Below are 18,244 nucleotides of genomic sequence, written 5' to 3' on the forward strand. Positions count from 1 at the left end.
TTAAATAATTCATTTTCCTGAAACTCGTATAAAGAAGCAAAAAAGTATTATACAAGCGAAGTTTGCGTTGGTTAATGAACCAGACAGTGAAAAATGAATTAGAAGCGTTTTAAAGAAGATTTTTTAAATTATAATACCTTAGTAATAAAATGTCCTGAATTTTTTTTATAAGAGAAAGCGGCAAAACGAGCTGCGGGAACACCGAGGTGAACGACACCCATGGACATCTACAACACCAGAGGAACTGCAGAGGCGTTGCCGGCCAATTCAATAATTTATTAATTTCTAATATTATGGTTACCCTGTCAATCAGTTTATTTTGGCCTCCGAATTGTAGAGAGAACTTCGTGTATCTACAACGAAGGTTTTATTTGGTTTTTAAACTGATCAGGTAAAATACTGCAATACCAGACTCTCACTATTCTAATAAAATGTTAAACAACTGCCATACTCAAAGACGCTTAAGAAGTATTTTAGTGAAACCTACATTAAGGAACTGTGTGGCAATTGGCCAAAGTCTAATGGAATTTTCCTTTCATAAAATTAATGTTTTCGAGCATATATTTTCGATTAATTAAATTCTTAAACACATAAAAGATCGTAATAAAGATATACTATCATATATCACAACTTTCAACCTTGTTTTTAATAACAAACGACCTCTCATTACCATATCGTAGTTCTTCGAAATTAAAGCCAATTTTGGATTTCCTGCTGAGCGTAGTCTGACGGGCGGGTCTAAAGATAATAATCCTTAATTACACGGCGATCCATCATCGAAAACCAACAAACAAGCTGCCTATGTTATAAATGTGCCCACCCACATTAAAGAATCGAAAACGCACTCAGACTGCGGTTTAAAAAGTGAGGTTAGTTTTGCTAACAAGATAGAAATTAGCCACTGAACACATCCCTTAGTGTAGATTTAATGTGATTCAATAACATATATTAGCCTAGGCGAATAAAAGAGTTTGTAAATTCTCAACCTTGAATTTGGTCCTCTAAGAAAGCTGTAGAAAGGATTTTGTAACAAACATTATGATTACAAAATAAGACGAATATCCGAAATAACAAAACTATTGCCTATTTCATCATATCGCATCATCTTAGCACTGTTAAGATGCAAATGTAATAAATTAGAAACAATGAATCTTGTGAAAGGGAAAGTGACATGAGAAGGGTCCGAATTTAAATTTCGAACACGGTCTGTGTCCGTTGGACAATAAGAATGGCTGCGATGGTATCGGCGGCGGGCGGCCGGACTGGTTGGGATCGTGCGCGGAGTATCTGAGCGTGCATCGGAACTAACAAGCTGGCTGTTTGAGGTTAAAATTGAAAAAAAAAAGATAAATTACCCGCTTGTTATAAGTTTTTTTTTTAAATATAAACAACAAAAGAGCGTACCTACGTACAGTTAATGTTGCTACCACGTAAAATAATTATGCTATATTGATTAAAAAACGTTACTTGGACCAAGGTTCTTTTAATTTGAAAAATAAAAGCTCACACCTATAATCTAAAATACATATACATTCTTTAGTTCAGATCAATATCTATGTATATCTATTATAACCTCAAAATGTAACTTTTAAAAAAGTTATAAAGAAAAATCTTTTCGCTTAATTTTCAATATACTTTTTTCCCAAAAGAAAGCGGGTTCCAATAATGAGGATCGTGTTGATAATATCTCGGGTTCTGGCCGATCCCCGACAGAGATATAAGAACCCAGGTCTCGGCGCTCTTTGTGACCCGACAGAGCAAACACAATGTTGCTGCGTAGACGCATCTCTCGCACCGCAATGCCCTTATCTAATTCACGTGTACTTAAAACAAATCCTTATCTATAAGAAAACATGAAACACCTAAATTGTATAAACTGTTAACTTTTATTATTGTATAAATAGATAAAGTTCATAATTATAATGTTTTTTATAATTAAAAACCAAATGATTTCATTAATCAGATTGGAACTTCGAAAAACAAAAGAATGTCAGGTTATTTTTTTTAATTATTATTTGTTAGTTTAAAATGCATTTTCTATAAAGTGAGGAATTTAATGCGTTGTTTTTTATTATATTCGAAGTATTAGATAGTATAATAAGTAACAAAAAATGTGATCTCTTGTACACAGGTAAAAAACAACATAGATGTCGTTATACAACGTCAGTGATATTACATACCTACCGGTACTGGCAGGTCGTTAAAAACGAAAATTATTCCGCCATCGCGAACTACAGTGATTATACATCAAGCCCGAGGGAATCTCTCGCTCATTGCCAGATGATTGAAGACCCGGCGGCCTCCTTCGGGCCTGACGTGCGAGCGAGAGCGCCGACACCGTCCCGCTAGTGCGAGCGAGACGACAACAGTTCACCATCTGATTAGCATCCCAATTACGACGCGGGCGCAGTGGGATCGCGTCTTCGGGCAATAGTGATGTGCCTACATTTCTTTTAAAGTATTTGAAATTCTAAATATTATTTAATATTTTCTTTAAACGTTTTAAATGCAAACTTTTTTTAGACATTTAAATTGAATGAGGAACAGAGCAGGTTATTCGTTCGATATGTTTTTTTATTCTTTTACTGGGTAATGCAACTATAATGTGTGTTCTTAACTTTAAGAAAATATTTAAAGTAAAATGGTACATATCATTATGCAAGGCATATTTATACTATTTTATAGTAGTAAATATAAAAATATCACTATTAAAAACCGAGTTCAAATAAAAACAATAATAAAAAAACCCTATCATCATTACTCGAATGCAATCGAGACAAAAACTTAAATCATAAATAATCGATAAAAGTATTATAAGAGACAGCGCTATTAAGGAGAATGGCGGTGCACGTAGGGGCGTGCTCGTGTTAAGATTGCATCGGCAGCGCCAAGAAAATTTTAAATAAACAAGAAATTACGAAGCGGTCGAAGATTATACCTTCAGACAGAAACAGCGGACTGCTAGCGAAATTACTCATTAATTCATCCAGTCTCGTTATATCGACATGACACTGGCCGATACTTAATCATTGATGGCTGTGAAAAACTGGCAACATTGCAAATGTTGCCATGTAATTGAGCTTGCCTTAACGACACTTGATTACAAATAAACGTACCGCTATTGCGCGCCTAATCATGTATCATCATAGTTTGATTTGAAATACAATTATATAGAGGAAAGTTTTGTTTGTTTATGGAATTTATTTTACCGTTACAAAACACACTACTCAAAATGTGAAGCATTACTCCTCAGACATATACCTAAATGTTCAACCGTTTTTGAGACCAAAATCTCCGTTTAAAACATATTGCTATCTCTGTTTTGACAGATGAAAGACAGGGATGACGATATGTTTTATACAAAGACTGGTGTCATTAACACGGTAAAACTACTAAATTAAAAGGTTCAATAAAATGAGCTGTTTAATACAAAATTTAACATTTATATTTTATAGTATAACATTATCTTATTTGACTAAAAATAATTTAAAAGAGTTCCACATAAATAATAATAAAATTACAAAACGATACGGCGATGTTCTGACGCTGAGACGTTATGTTTTCAACGCGGCGCCGTCTAATTTTGTAAATGTAACATCCACCAGATGTTAGATGTAACAGATATTTTATTGCCCTACTCATTGCAGTCGTATATCTTACAAATAAAAAGAAAAGATTTATGTTATTCACGGACTCGGTGATACGATTACTTGCGGTGTATTTGTTCAAACCGATACTGGATATAGATTTTGTTTTTACATTTCATAATACAGCTCTAAAGTTTGAATTTCAATTAAAAAATGTTTTAATATTAGATACTAACTAGTATTACATAATTAATTATAAATCAACATAATTACGCCACTTATAAGTTTTGTGTTACTCAATTTATATTTTACACAAGTTGTAACTAATTAAAATAATAATTAAGTGCTGTTAATTATCTAAATATTATAAATAGAATAAATTAAATTACTTAAATTCAAGTTTAATATTTATTTTTACCGTAAAATTCCAGTAACAAAACATTTACAAAAATATATCTCTTTTGGATGACGATGTGTTTTTATACAAATGTTTCAGTAATGAAAACTCAGGGTAAGAAAGAAATAAAATAAAATCACAGTGCCCAGACCGTAACGGGAATGACCTCACGTTCCGACCAACGCATTCAGCGCATGAATACAAAACCAATTTGGACGTTTCTCATTACATCTCCGCGACCGCAACATGCCTTCATACTAGTTCTATGGAGAGCGATCTGTTATTATGTTAATAGATCTAGTTTAAGCATCGACTCGAGCTTCGTATCTTATTGGTATTTAAATTGAAACTTTTTTAACTGTCAACATTTCTTAATAGCTAAACATGTTAATGAACGCTAACGGAATAATGTATTTATTTAAGTAGCATCAGTTTTTGAGGTTACAATAAAGGCGACTGTAAACCTTTTTGCCGTATATGGTTACTATTACCGTCTTGAAAGAAGGTTCTATTAGAATTAGTTAAAATATTAAAGAACTTCGAATGGATTTGTTCCAAAAAATAGATATTTCTATGTAACTATTAGGTTGTAAGTTCGATTTATAAAAATAATATTGATTACCTTTCAGACCAGATTAAGATGATTAATGTATTTTCAACTAATGTACGCGTTCCCAATAGCGCGGAACGGAACGCTTCAACTGTTACCTTTTATTATTTTAAATGTTTTCCGTCGGTCAGATCGAAATACAAACCACAGATAAACAAGGCGCATTATTACTATCAACACTACGCATTAATATCTGTCAGAGGGACCCATCAGATACGCTATCAAAGAGCAGCGGCGTAACATAAATCTACGTGAAATTATCATAACGAGTCGGTTTTGTAACAAAAATTCTGGCTTTCTAAGAAAATAATAACGTCCGCCATAAACTGGGATTTATACAAGTTTCCGCTGCGCGGCGCGCGCTCGCAGCGCTCCGCTTTTGACCGTTCACAAAATTAATTGGGTGTTGTTCGAAAAGTCCTCTAAAATATTCCAAAAAGCAAACTATAGCAGGTGATTAACAGATAAGTGCAATCGTAAAATATTTTTATTTATCGATATTATTAACAATTCACCAATATTGCAATCGGTATAAAAGTTTATAAAACAATCTTTTTATGGTTGCGTACATAAAAAAAAATCATGTATTTAACGCTTTTGGGTAGGCAGATAAACAATCTGTGTGAAGCGTGTGTCTTGTCTATTGCTTACAACAATTCATAAATGATGGTCGGTTTCAGCTTTCTACAAGTATCACGTCATTATATACATCTTCATTGTTCTGTACAATATTATTATTAAATACAAAACATAAAAATAGCATTAACGATATAGATGTATCGCGAATTAACCCTTTAAATGCATTCATTAAATAATTTATTGAGTAAGAGTCGGTAAGCGAATGAACCCTTCATTCACTTACCGACTCTTGGCTAATTCTTTCACGATCAAACGGGTAATTTCTGAACGTAGTTGATATGTCAAATGTATTCACGATAATTTGTCCGTGCTTATGGAGGAATTTAAGAACCCGATGAAGTTATACGTATACATAAATCGTGATATTTTTTTTTTCGAATCTTGGAACAAAATTATTTTGTAACACACAGGAACAATTCCAAACGATTTATTTAATACTTAAAATCACCTAAAAAGTTGCAGCAACCGATTCGATTTTTGGCATCGATGGGTTTCCATCTACTTGTACAAAATTTTATGTAGAAATGCAACGCGTCGAGTTTTTGCTTCATAACCACTTCTCTGCTTCACAAACACGACTTGTGTAAGGAAAACTTTATTCATTTGTAATAAGGTTTAATATAAAGATTTGTTTGAAGTACAAAGGTCTGGTTTTTAACACGACAGACATCTTGTAAGATGTGAATGTGTTTAAGGTGTCTTTAGAAGCACTTAGAGACAAATATATTTTACGATAGGTATTAGCTCCAAAGTATACTAGCCACAAGTCATCTTTTTAAACATATTTCATTTTGAAATCTTTTAAAAATCTTAAAGAACTGCTACAATTAATATTTACCATACGTTAATGTTAGCAATTAGAAAGATAATATAAATACATATTGTTTTAATTATTACTGTTAGGAAGAAAATCCGACACTGTGTCGATGTACTGGCGCAACACTAGCCTTACTAAAATGTCAACGTTTATGTCCCCTCACTAATAATTCTGACAGTTGACTTAGTAATGAAAGCGCGCCATTCGCACTAGATGATTCTAATTAATAATGTCTAAAAGTACATATACATTTTACTGAACTCAGATTAAAACTTTTGATAATCTTATTCGGTGGAAACAATGTCGACGTAACAAACTGAACTTCGGAAAACTATTAACGAGGTTCTTCGTGTCTCAAGATGGTTTGAGAAATGCAAAGTTTTCAAGAAAGGACGAGGAAATGCAATTCGTATTTTACTTATTAAACAATCTAGCGCTAGATACTTTTGAAATGACGTTGAATACAATTCTCTACGCCTTCACAATACTTTTATTTCATCTACAAAACCATTTTTCTATAATTATTCCTCAAATGGAAAATCCAATTAAAAACCTCAAACTAGTAATAAAATTGCGAAAATAAGGTTAATTTAAACCTGTCCTAGTTCATATCGCCTTTAAAATCGAATTAATACGAATATATTATACTAATAATATGTCGACTAATTATAAAATCAAATAAATTCTGTAAAAATTAAATTGATTTTAAATACATTGGGTCGTTGTCGCCGCGATCAAAGTTGAACATAAATCCATGCCACGATTTCATTTCTAAATCCAGTATTCTAAAATTATTGTGCAGATGACGCATTGGTGCTCGCCATCATCTTACAAATAACGTTTTCTAAACAATAATCTTAAGTATTGCTCATTGATTTTTCAACTGTGTTATTGAATAATGAAGATCCATTTCATTACTTAGAAAGTTACTGTAAAACCATTTACGTGATTATTTTCTGATTCTCTGGTAGTGTTGTAAAGACATGTCCAATGATTTTTAAGTAAGGGATATACAAATATAATTTAGACTGTTTGTAGACATATAGATTAAGAATAGCTTCAATTTCTACATAGGTAACAAGTTTGTGGTCGTCAACATAAATGAATGCATTCGTTGTAATGTGTAGGGCCTCGTTAATCTTGTTTCTCAATACCTTATATTTTATGGCGTCTTCTTACATTCTTAACGAAGCACGATTCGAGGAACGGCCATGATTTATTTTGTCGTCTCACGTAATAGGAGAAAAAAAATAGACGTGGCGTTTTGTAAATGCCTTTCCGTCCATAACATGGACCCGAACATTGATAATTGTTAATTTTAGTAAGGATATATGAATCTCAAAGTTTTTATCGACTTTAAAATTTACAAACTGTAAAGCCAGTTATCAATACCATGGGTTTCTGAAACCAAAGTTCCCGTTTAAAAAGTACTGTTATCTCTGTTTTGTTGAAATGACAAGGATGACGATATGTTTTATACAGAGATGTTGTTCTTAGAAACCAACCATTACTTTCATTGTACAGAAATAAATATCACATTGCACTAAGGGTCAGGAAATATTGATGTTATTACAAACACGTGCTATACAATGTAGCAAAATCTAAACAATGTTACAGAGCCATTAAAACAGTTCCTCATTTCTAGTATTAAAACATGGTTTATTTCTCTACAAACAATGGAACAGATTGCAAGCATGGCAGAAGTACAAAATTAATGAACTAACAATTTTATTAAACTTCGTTCGGAGTATTACGAACGCTATGTTGTATTTAAACAAAATCGACAAAAAATTTAAGGGATTTTAGTTAAAAGGTTAGGTTAGATTAGTAATCCAGATTCAAGTTCTAATTACGACATGAAATTATTGATCAAAATGATCTAGTTTTTTTTTTGTATCTGTTTCTATGCTTTTTAGTTAAAATAAAATCAGTTATATCGTGACTGATTTCATATTGACTCAATATTAAAAAAAAAACGGTTTCAATGTTACAAGGATTCGAGTAGAATTTTTTACAATAACATGCGTTTTTTGTGGTGTAAAATCTTTTGTAATGAAACTTGGTTATTACCATAAAGGCCGAGTGACAAAATCATGATTGACAAGTGACAAAAGTATGGCTTAAGTAACAGAAGAAAAGGGAACAGGTAGAGAAAGGCAACTATTGGAAATTCTGAATAGGTAGCCTACCTGCATTTTGCAATTCTTTAAGTTTCACTTCTTATGTTATGTCTTTGTGAGTACACTTGTAGTAGTAATAACATTGAACATGAAATTTCGATAGTAAACATTTAGGCTAAGAACTTATTAGGTAGGCACTTACCAAACAGAGGCAGCTAATCCAAAATAGTACAGGAGAAGAAATACGACAGCGCAGTTTGGATTTGCCAATCCATCGTGAGCCAGCAGCATCCGGGTGGGAGACATGGAGTCCTTAGCGCAGCCCGCGGCGGAGCGGCCAGCCGCCGCGCGCACGCCCCAGCCCGCCGCCGCCGCGCACCGGCACAGTGCCACCAGCACCAGAGCGCGCTCGCCCGCGCCGCCTGCTCCGCCCGCCGCGCCGCACGCCAGCTGCGCGCCCACCGCCGCCAGCGTGCACGCGAAGCTGAGCGCGGCCCACGTCGCCAGCCACACCTCGGCGGCGCGCCGCTCGCCCGCTTCCCACAGCACTTCCGCGTCGCAGAACTGCGCGCACCGCCCCGAGCCGCGCACCCACACCCAACTGCTCGGCTTTACCAACCGCCGGCACGCGCCGCGCCCGCTGGTCGCCGCTGTGTCCAGCGGAATAGGGCCCGCTGGCGGCACCCGTTCCCCCGGGCCCTCCATGCACATATGTTCGTGGTTGTTTTCGGCCGGGAATAACGAACAATCAAGCTCCGAAGGCCAGGGAAATCCGAACCCTCTTAGAACGGGATAACATCTCGCATAGACGCTTTCACACAGTCCCCTACATGGTCCGATCGGCAGCGCGACCTTATCCGTACACATCGGAACGTAAACAGAACAGAGGAACAGATGCAGCTGCGATGAGCAGCCGTACTGCACCAAGGGACTGTAGGTCTGGAGCGTGACGTCGGCTTCCACTTGCAACGTGTGCCGAGCCAAGTTGGGCATCCCGGTCTGGTTGTACCCGATGTTCTTGCACATCGCCACTTTGATGGGCTCACATGTCCTCACGGAAGCTTCCGAACTGGCTCCGATAATAAGCGTCACCAATAAAAGAACTAGGTTAATGCACTTCATTTTTATGTTTACTATAAAAGTTTCATCGTAATCGTAATAACTTACGCGCGAGCGCGACTAAAACGGCGCGAGCGTCTACACGTAACGATAAGCGCGAGACGACTGGTGGTGTTTGAGTTAGGTACGGTGCGGGGAGACCCCTCTGATCCTAACAAAAGGGCCCGCGGATCGCAGGTAGGTGTGCGGTGCTTGTGTCCGCATCGGAGGGAAAGGGAGGGAATTTGGTCGTGTCGTGGTGTCCGGCTGCGGTCGCTGTCCGGCGAGACCGAGATCCTCGTTAAGTGGACGATTGTCTTCGCAGCCTCCGGATATATTCAATACTTGTTATCGCATAAAGAACGTATCACACAGCGGCGAAATCAAATATTAAGGATAAGAAATGTTTTTATTAGATTACCCTCAGTGATGTCAATACGTACAAGTCACCTTTGACGTAGTTTTTGCCTTCCATTAAAATATAAATATGACAATGGAAATTAAATTCGTCAGTAATCGACAATATTTAACTCGGTCTGAAATATGATATTATCTGCTATCTCTGATTATTGTTATATCACTCGATTTATCAAAATATCGATTTTTAGATATCAACTATTGCAGATAACAAATAGGTTAACGTAGGCCAGATAATATCAACGCAACGTTATATTTATTGAATTATTTGTAATAATGTGCATAACTAAAAATAATTGTTAAATCCGTTCACTATTTTATAATCAAATTTAAACCTTTTCAAAACATAATCAGGCGTGGGTTAATTTTTACAATCCAAAAAGCAATTTGACTTTTGAAATAAATTTATTGTACATAGTTGCTACAATAATATGCATTACTGTATATCTTTTATGAAACATAAATAGGTAAATATAATGGTGAATGTTAGTATTACAAAAATTGGACCGAAATGATCAGTGAGTCAAGCATTGACAGATCAAGTGTAGAGACGGCCCAGGCGAGCCGGCGCCCGAGACAAGCTAGCTCGTAATCACAACAAAATACACATTAAAATAACAACTAAAATAAAAGATAAATACTTTTACAATAATCTTATATAATACATGTTTTCACATTTCCTCTTCTCTTTTCCTTAATCTGTAATTCATTATTTGAAAACAATCTCTTTATTCTAACCTCCAACTCAAGATGTACTTCAAGTCTTTGTCTTTTGCTTTCAGCTTTTACATGTTTTTTATACAACAATATTTCTAATATATAATATACAACATTCACAATGACACTTCTGTCCGTTGGTACACCTAAATATATATTATTTACGACATATAGCATATAACAAATTAAATAAGGAATGCAATGCAAGCATTTCAAGCGCCATACTTCTTTTAAACTTGGTTACGATTGAACTTGAACAAAATAATTGCATATTATTATAATATATTGCACGGATGTATAAAAATACGTAAATGATCCTAATATTTCAGATTTGAACCGAGACAGAAATTAAATTAGTAATATTTTTTACTATAAAATCGATTTTTTTATTACAGTACCCGCCATAAATTTTTTGCATGTTAGTTCCTAAATTATATCCATTTCATTTGGTGAAAGCGAGATAAACTTATACACGAGAACTTGAGGTACGAAAGAGAAAAAACACATCTGGGGTCTGTTTGTCACTTCTTGTCACTAACGTCAGAAAAATGGCGGGTAATATAAATTAAACATGGAAAAGATTCTTTATTGATCTATTCAAAGCCAGTTTATATAAACACCGATTAGCGCTACTTCCATCAAGACAAAAAACTTTTTTTTACTAATTTAAATAACTACAATCGGCTAAAACGAAATGTACTTTACGTCATCGAACATTTAGTCGATTTAAGCACGCTCTGAAAATATTCGGAATATTTTTTTTAATAATTTTGAGGTAGTTTCATATTTAAATAAATATCTTTGTATTTTATATTTCGACTAAATTGTATGACAATTTTTTAAAACATTACAAATTATCGTAGATTTTAAAAAATATTTTACGCCATTTCTAACATATTTTTAATCATAGGACAAGAGACAAAATGAACAAAATGATCGCAAATATTATGTTCGTGGGTTTAGCCTCATTTTTTTATATTAAGATCCGTTTAATAACACCACCGAGCTATATAAAATTCCTCAAGCATAAATCGTTTTTTTTACCTATTATATGTAAAAAAACGCAGAAATGAAACTTTTATTAGTACACAAATTAACTGAGACCAAATTGACTGGTGATAAATAAATCTTTAAACGTAATGAAAGCGAATAATAAATGTAGGCCATTCTTAGTATACACATGCGGAGGCAGAGGCGTAGTTCGTAGGTTAAACGCTTTTTCAAAGTAAAAAATGCATCTTACATAGCTCGGTGTATAAACAGACCAAGATATTATGTCTTTACAAAAGTATTAACAGTTAGTGATGAATACTAAATATAATAAATCGTTCAAAAATGATTTTCATTATATGAGATTACACAATCAACAAAACTATGACAGGCACGAAAATATAGACGAATGGAATTGAAATAGCCACCTGTGGGGAACTGTCAGTGGGCGACTTTACATCGTTTGAAGCAGGTTATTGTTAATCAATAAATATATTGTTACGCTTATTGAATAGCAATATTATATCGTAAAAAATAATATGTTTTGAGAAATATTTTTTTTTGTTATTCAGTTTGCATAAATAATTGGATTATACGATTGTGACTGTTTAATAAATGTTGCTTATCACATTGTTCTGGTAAATATCATACAGTAAGGAATGAAAAATGGTGTGGTTTTAAATGTCGCCCACTGGTATTGTATTACCTTTAGCTTCACTGTATTTGTATGCGTGTGTGTGTGTATGTGTGACTAGAGCGTGTTGGTGTCGGCCTCGAGGCGCAGACGCAGCGCTTCCCGCTCGCGCTGCGCGTCAGCCAGCTCCGCGCAGAGGGCGCGGCAGACGCGGCGCAGCACCGCGTTCTGTTCCTGCAGCGACTTCACATCGGGGTCCGCCTCGCACGAGGACTCGCGAGAGGGCTTGCGGTACACCTCGAAGGCTCCGTGCATCTTAGGCGCATCCTCGCGGATGTAGCCGAAGCCCTCCTCCTCCTCGTAGTCGCGCGGCGGCGGCGCGAACGCGTCCGGCGGGAAGGCGGGCTCGCCCTCACTCCGCTGGTTGTGGAGGCGGCGCGCGGGCGGCGAGGTGGCGGAGGGCGACATTCGCGGCGGCGGCTGCGGGGGCGGCGCGGGTGCGCCCTTGAACCTGTTGAGGTCGAGCGAGCTGGAGCGCGCGTGGTTGCGCAGAGGGCGCGGTGGCGGAGGCGGCGGCGGCTCCTTCTTGGGCGGGTACTGCAGCGACTGGGGTCCGTCGTCCGCGTGCACCGAGGGCTCGCGGGCGGGCGGCGGCGGCAGCACGCCCGCGCTCTTGACGGGTTTCTTCGGCTGAGGTCGCTGGATGGCCTTTATCTCCTGGTTGTTACCGTTCTGCGGCGGGTCCGGCTGCGCGGCGAGGCGCTTGGGGCTGGCCAGCTCGAAGGCGTGCGCGAAGTCGTCCCGGCGCGGCGAGGTGCTGGCGCGCATGTCGCCCTCCCCGTGCGCCGGCAGCGCGCTCGCGTCGGGCGTCACTCTCAGCGCGACGGGATGGAAAATTTTGGGATCCCTCTCCACTGCCGACTTTTGGAAGTCGAAATTGACCGGCTTGGGCCCGGGACTGGAGACGCTCAACGTGGGCGAGTCGTCGACGAACTTGGTCCACTCCTTGTTGTTGACCTGTGGCTCCGGTTTGGGTGGGGTCAGTGACGGGGGCCGGTCCTCGGGCTTCTTTGCGGGTATACTTTCGTAGGGATCGTTAGGTTCCGGTTTGGGTGCGAAGTTGAAATCGGCGGAGGTGCCGGAGCTGAACATGTCCGAGCCGAGGTCGACGAGATCAGTGGTGACAGCTTGCTGGGAGAAGTGCGAGTCCACCCTGGGCACGAGGCAGGCGGGCAGCACGTCCGGTACGGGGATGTTGTTCCGCCTCAGCACGATCAAATGCATCGCTATGCTGAATTCTTCGAGAGTCAGCATGCCGTCTTTGGTGATATCTGATAGCTGCCATATTTTTCTAAGATCGGTCACCGACAGCCGAGATTTTTCAAAGAACATTCTGAAAGGAAAAATTTATTATTTTAGCATCATAAGGAGTTCTGAAGTCATTATTTTTATTAACAAGCTTTATATGATGAAGGAGAGTATGCACCTGGCGGTGTGTCCGGAGAGCAGGCCGCACTCGGGGCGCAGTTGCGTGAACTGGGCGGCGTAGTGTCGCGCCTGTGCCTCGCTCACCGCCCACAGCGCCGCGCCCCCCGCCGCCTCACCCTCGCCCTCCTCCTCAGATGAATGTCGGTCTGATGACTCTTCTTCCGTACCTGGAATAAAGTTAAACATTCGTAAATGTCAAATACAATGGCCCTGTCAATCTATAGATATTTATTATCTGTGCTGTGAAAGGAAGTATAAATAATATTGTATGTGGATATAATTGGCATTTTGGCCCCAAAACCTTTGACAGTATGCTTTGATCTTTACGTCAGTTGAAAGCAAACAATTGTTTTTGTTTGTAAAGTGTAATTACAGATGTTTATACCAGGGCAGTATAATTGTAAATAATACTATCAATCTAACTCCATTATCATTCGTAATCGTTTTTCTGAAATGAAATTCGCATTGTGTTGGCTTTGGTCCTAGTTAGCAGTTTAATTAACACCCGTCAAAAACGTTATTAGCAAGAAAATTAATTGTAGTCAGAAGTTTCAAAGTGACTCACAATACCTTGTTAAGCCAGTTTTCAACTGAGGCAGACGAGTTTTATTGTTTGCTCTTTTTATTTTCTCGATGCACTTTTTGTGAGTGAAAGAAAAATACCACCTTATTAGGAGTGTTGATTTAAATTTACTTCACTAGCCGATAATTTCTGAGACCCATATCTCTGTATAAAATATATCGTCATCCCTGTCATCAACATTGAAAAAAACAGAGATAACAATATAGTTTAAATGGGGACTCGGAAACCCATGGTAAATCAATTAATATTAACTTATTTACAGTATATTTCAATAATCTTTATCTGTCAAAAATCACTATAATATTTGAGGTTATAGCAAAAACCATTTACATAACGATTTTGAACACTAAGATGTAATATGTATTACTGACTTATTTATCCTAATTTGAAAGCTATGACGTCACAATAAAGCATGAAATCATGCACGTCCTTATTTGAAATGCAATCATACAAGACATTGCATTATTTCCAACATATTTGTTATTTTTAGAGGCACACTACTATGGTTACAAAATGACACTAACCTAATAGCCGCGTATGTTCCTCAGCGGTGTTTGTGGGCCAAACGCCACGTCCGGTGGCACTGTGCTCCCACACTGGGTGCACTCGCTCCGCTACACTGTTAGTTGGTGTAGGGCTCTCACTGGCTGTGCTCCATGGTGACCCAGTCTTAACTCTCCTCTGTAATGGATATGATCACTATTGTAGTTCATGGATTAATACTTCATTCACAAATGATGTAAGAAATAAAACCTCATACTCAGAATGGGCCTTAAAGATTACACAAATGTACTGTATTTGTGTAATCTTCTCATACAGAACCAACACTAAGGAAATAACGTCTGAACGGATCTGGATGCCTATTACCTTTTTATAATACACTATTTTGAATTCAAGGTCCGTAAACAATTATAAAAAGGGGCAGACAAACAAATATATAATATAAATAATTCAAGGTAAATATTTTTGCTTCAAGTTTATTCATTGAGTTATACACAAAAAAATATACAACAAAAATAGGAAGTTTTTAGAAATAAAAATCATAATTTCATAGATTTGTTGAACCATTATGTAGAAACCTTGTAACAAACATGCATCCATACATCCAAAAACTCGCATTTATAATGTTAATAACATTTCAACCAATGGGCAACCACTAGTAATAATAAATAGGTAATTTAAAATAGTGTGGTATAATAACTAACAATTTCTCTGTTATATTACCCACAAACAACGTATTTCAATCAGAACCTGAATGTTGTGATGACCTAATAGGTTGTCTGGATGATAAGAGTAATAAAAAATGTGATACACTTGCAGTCTTTCATTTGTCATGTATTATTTACTTTTAACAGGAACATTATATTTAATTAATTTTCACATTCGTTTTGTTTAAATTCTACTTGAAAATGGAATTATGAAATTAAACCGTTGATGTAAATGTGTAAATCATCTATAAACTGTTTCAAAAGTCCAGCTCACATAAACTTGAGCTGTCGAGTTGCAGCTTAAGAACTAAATTTCAAGGTCACAATTCACTGTGTTGTATTACAACTGTGTAAGTTGATGAGCCGCAAGCAACCTGGTAACTAACAAATCACAGCTCGAAACACAAATCATAATTCCAAATTAAGCTGAACTGTGAATTGGTTCATCTACAGGTCAATTAATGTAAACAAGTGTGAAATAAATTTTCTAATAATCAAAATTGGACAATTATAGGTCTTTTAATATCAATGTCTATTTTATTTATTTAATTAAGATTAAATCACCCTTAACTTAGGGTAGGCTCCGAGCTCCTCCGTGGGGACATATAGTGAGCTGATGATGATGAAATCCACAGAAATAATATAGAATAGAATATATTAAACACCTAATAACCAGCCATTGGAAAACATGTTAATTATTATGTTACTGTTAATTTTTTCTGCTAAACCACTATTCGGTTTTTTTAATTGCTAGCAGGAGTGAAAATCAGTATTTACAACCTGCCCTATGAGAAGTCAGCACATTATATACTACTCCTACATACATCTCTCTCATCCATCATATCTGAATTTACCTTCTTCTGATACATAGATATGTAGAGAGGATTCTTTCACATAATCCATCCAAACTTGATCTTCATCTACTTTGTTACATTCAATCGCAAGTAGTGTAAATCTCTCTAAACACTTTTATTTGAATACTACAATGTTGTGAGAGTAAAACTAACAAATGTTATCTTTAGCAATGCTAATATGTAGTAAAAAAAATGTTGATTTCATTCTTTTGTTACAATTTACTGCAGAATATCCTTTTACACAGCTATAAGGCTGTTATGTCTAGATAATTATAACTGATAAGAGAGTAATGACATCTATGTTGTGTATGTCACCTGTTTGCAAACTATCAAGGTTATATCATTATGGAAATTAACTTTATAGCATGGTTTAGTGTTACCAAAATCTAACTGTATTTTGTAACTAATAAGATAAATAATAAATATGTATTTCAACAAAAATATAAACAGTTACAACTTTTCTTCTGTATTATAAACAAAAATTATTATTAATATTAACATAAAATTTGTTATTACTTCATGAGTTTAGTATTTAACTTTTACTACCATATAAAGGAGAATTAAATTATAATTTAAATAACTTACTCCACATGATCCAGATCTTTGTGACATAGTTTCCGATTCTATTTCTGAGTCTGTACTCAATCCTTCTGCAGTATCATGAGACAATGCTTGTGGTAGATCACTGTCAGACAAATTAGATGACAATCTAATGGGTTCATATGCACCAAGGTTTCCAAAATTTCTCTCTCTTTTAGGTAAATATTGTTCTTTGGGCGAATTTGACAACTGTATTAGATCTGAATTGGCTTCAGAATTAAGTGCCCAAGTAAATCTCGGCAGAGGAAGATCCAGTGGTGTTGATAACAGTTCAGGTTTTAATGTCATATTTGTCTGATGTGCGGCTATTAATTTGAGTGCAGAATAAAATTGTTTTCTATTCATATGTTTTAGAGATGCATGGTTATTTGGAGCTACGCTGATATCCATGATCTGTAAAACATAATTAGTGACAATAATCATTCACTAACAACACAAACGATTATAAGTGAAAAGCCAAGTTGATTTACCTGCGATAATATATTGTTTGGTACATTGGATGATCTAAACAACTCAGTTGCTTTTAAAATCGGTATTTTCCCATTGGACTCCTCGTCACAACACAAAAACAAGTCACTGAAATATCTCATCTCAGTTTCTGTCAAATTGAGATCCTCCATTATAACAAAAAAACACTGTGGATTTTTTTAAAAACTATTACTCTCTTTAGTAGAATAGCCAAAAATAATAGTAATCATTATCTATTAATGTAAATCATATTCATTGATAAACAGACGGATTTGAAAATTGTACATCACAAAATTTACACGAAGCAAACGAATATGTCATTGACAGCTGCCCGACGTGCTGTAGCCATTGCGATCAAACTAAAATACAGAGTAAAAATTACAACTCGGCGATATTTTTTTTTCGTACTTAATGGGTTCATGATCATGAATGATACTGAAAATATCTTTCTTCGCATAATTCACGTATATAAGCTTAAGTGTAAATATAATTTTTTAATACATAAATTATAATCACGGTTCTTCACACCAAGCACAACCCCAACGATGGCGCCCCACATTAATATTTTTATTTTTCGTACATCACCAGGACATTTACTTATACACTTCAATTAATCGATATCGATCGACTTTTGTAGTGAACGAGTGACCGGCACGACCCCACAGAAAATGGGCGAGAAGTGGAAGTAATTCTACGTCTGGTCAACAGAGACTTGAGACAAAATTTTAGTCCTTTCTCTCCCCATTCGTTTCTTATAAGGAAAAGATGGAAAGGGAAGGTGGATTTCGTATAGGATTAACCCTCTTCCTACCTTCCTCTGTCGATTATAGTCCCTGCGCTATTTTAGCGAATTGAAGTGGCTGCTTCCTCGTATGACACCTTTTACTATATACATATATAAAAAGAATTTGGCATATACGTACCTTTGTGATAGCCTGCAGTTACAAGATCTCCTCTTTCAAGTCCTTTCTGTCATTCCCTAAAATTTTCAGTTTACATTTTTTTATAGAAACGTCC

General features: G+C 36.5%; 2 protein-coding genes across 2 annotated transcripts in view; both read right to left on the reverse strand.

Moving 5' to 3' along the window:
• The window catches only part of fz4 (frizzled 4), a 28,030-nt gene extending 18,135 nt beyond the window's left edge, over positions 1–9,895 (reverse strand). The window contains exon 1 of the mRNA XM_013324617.1: positions 8,373–9,895. Coding sequence (XP_013180071.1) covers positions 8,373–9,292 — 920 coding nt within the window. The 5' untranslated portion in view covers positions 9,293–9,895. The remainder of the gene's footprint in view (positions 1–8,372) is intronic.
• A 1,365-nt stretch (positions 9,896–11,260) lies between these two features.
• On the reverse strand, positions 11,261–18,229 carry Reps (RALBP1 associated Eps domain containing). The gene is made up of 5 exons (XM_013324489.1): positions 17,230–18,229; positions 16,745–17,152; positions 14,622–14,778; positions 13,513–13,681; positions 11,261–13,419 (listed from the first exon to the last, which is right to left on the reverse strand). The coding sequence occupies exons 1-5, from the start codon at positions 17,377–17,379 to the stop codon at positions 12,144–12,146; spliced, it is 2,160 nt and encodes a 719-aa protein (XP_013179943.1). The 5' UTR covers positions 17,380–18,229; the 3' UTR covers positions 11,261–12,143.
• Between the last annotated feature and the right edge of the window lie 15 nt (positions 18,230–18,244).

This window comes from Papilio xuthus, unplaced genomic scaffold, assembly GCF_000836235.2.
Source record: "Papilio xuthus unplaced genomic scaffold, Pxut_1.1 DF824992.1, whole genome shotgun sequence".
NCBI classification, from domain to species: Eukaryota; Metazoa; Arthropoda; class Insecta; order Lepidoptera; family Papilionidae; genus Papilio; species Papilio xuthus.

Coding starts and splice junctions, on each gene's coding strand:
- Reps (XM_013324489.1), bottom strand. CDS start 17,379: ATGGAGGATCTCAATTTGACAGAAACTGAGATGAGATATTTCAGTGAC. Junction 17,153..17,229: donor CAAACAATATATTATCGCAG/GTAAATCAACTT, acceptor TATGTTTTACAG/ATCATGGATATCAGCGTAGC. Junction 14,779..16,744: donor AAAGATCTGGATCATGTGGA/GTAAGTTATTTA, acceptor TATCCATTACAG/AGGAGAGTTAAGACTGGGTC.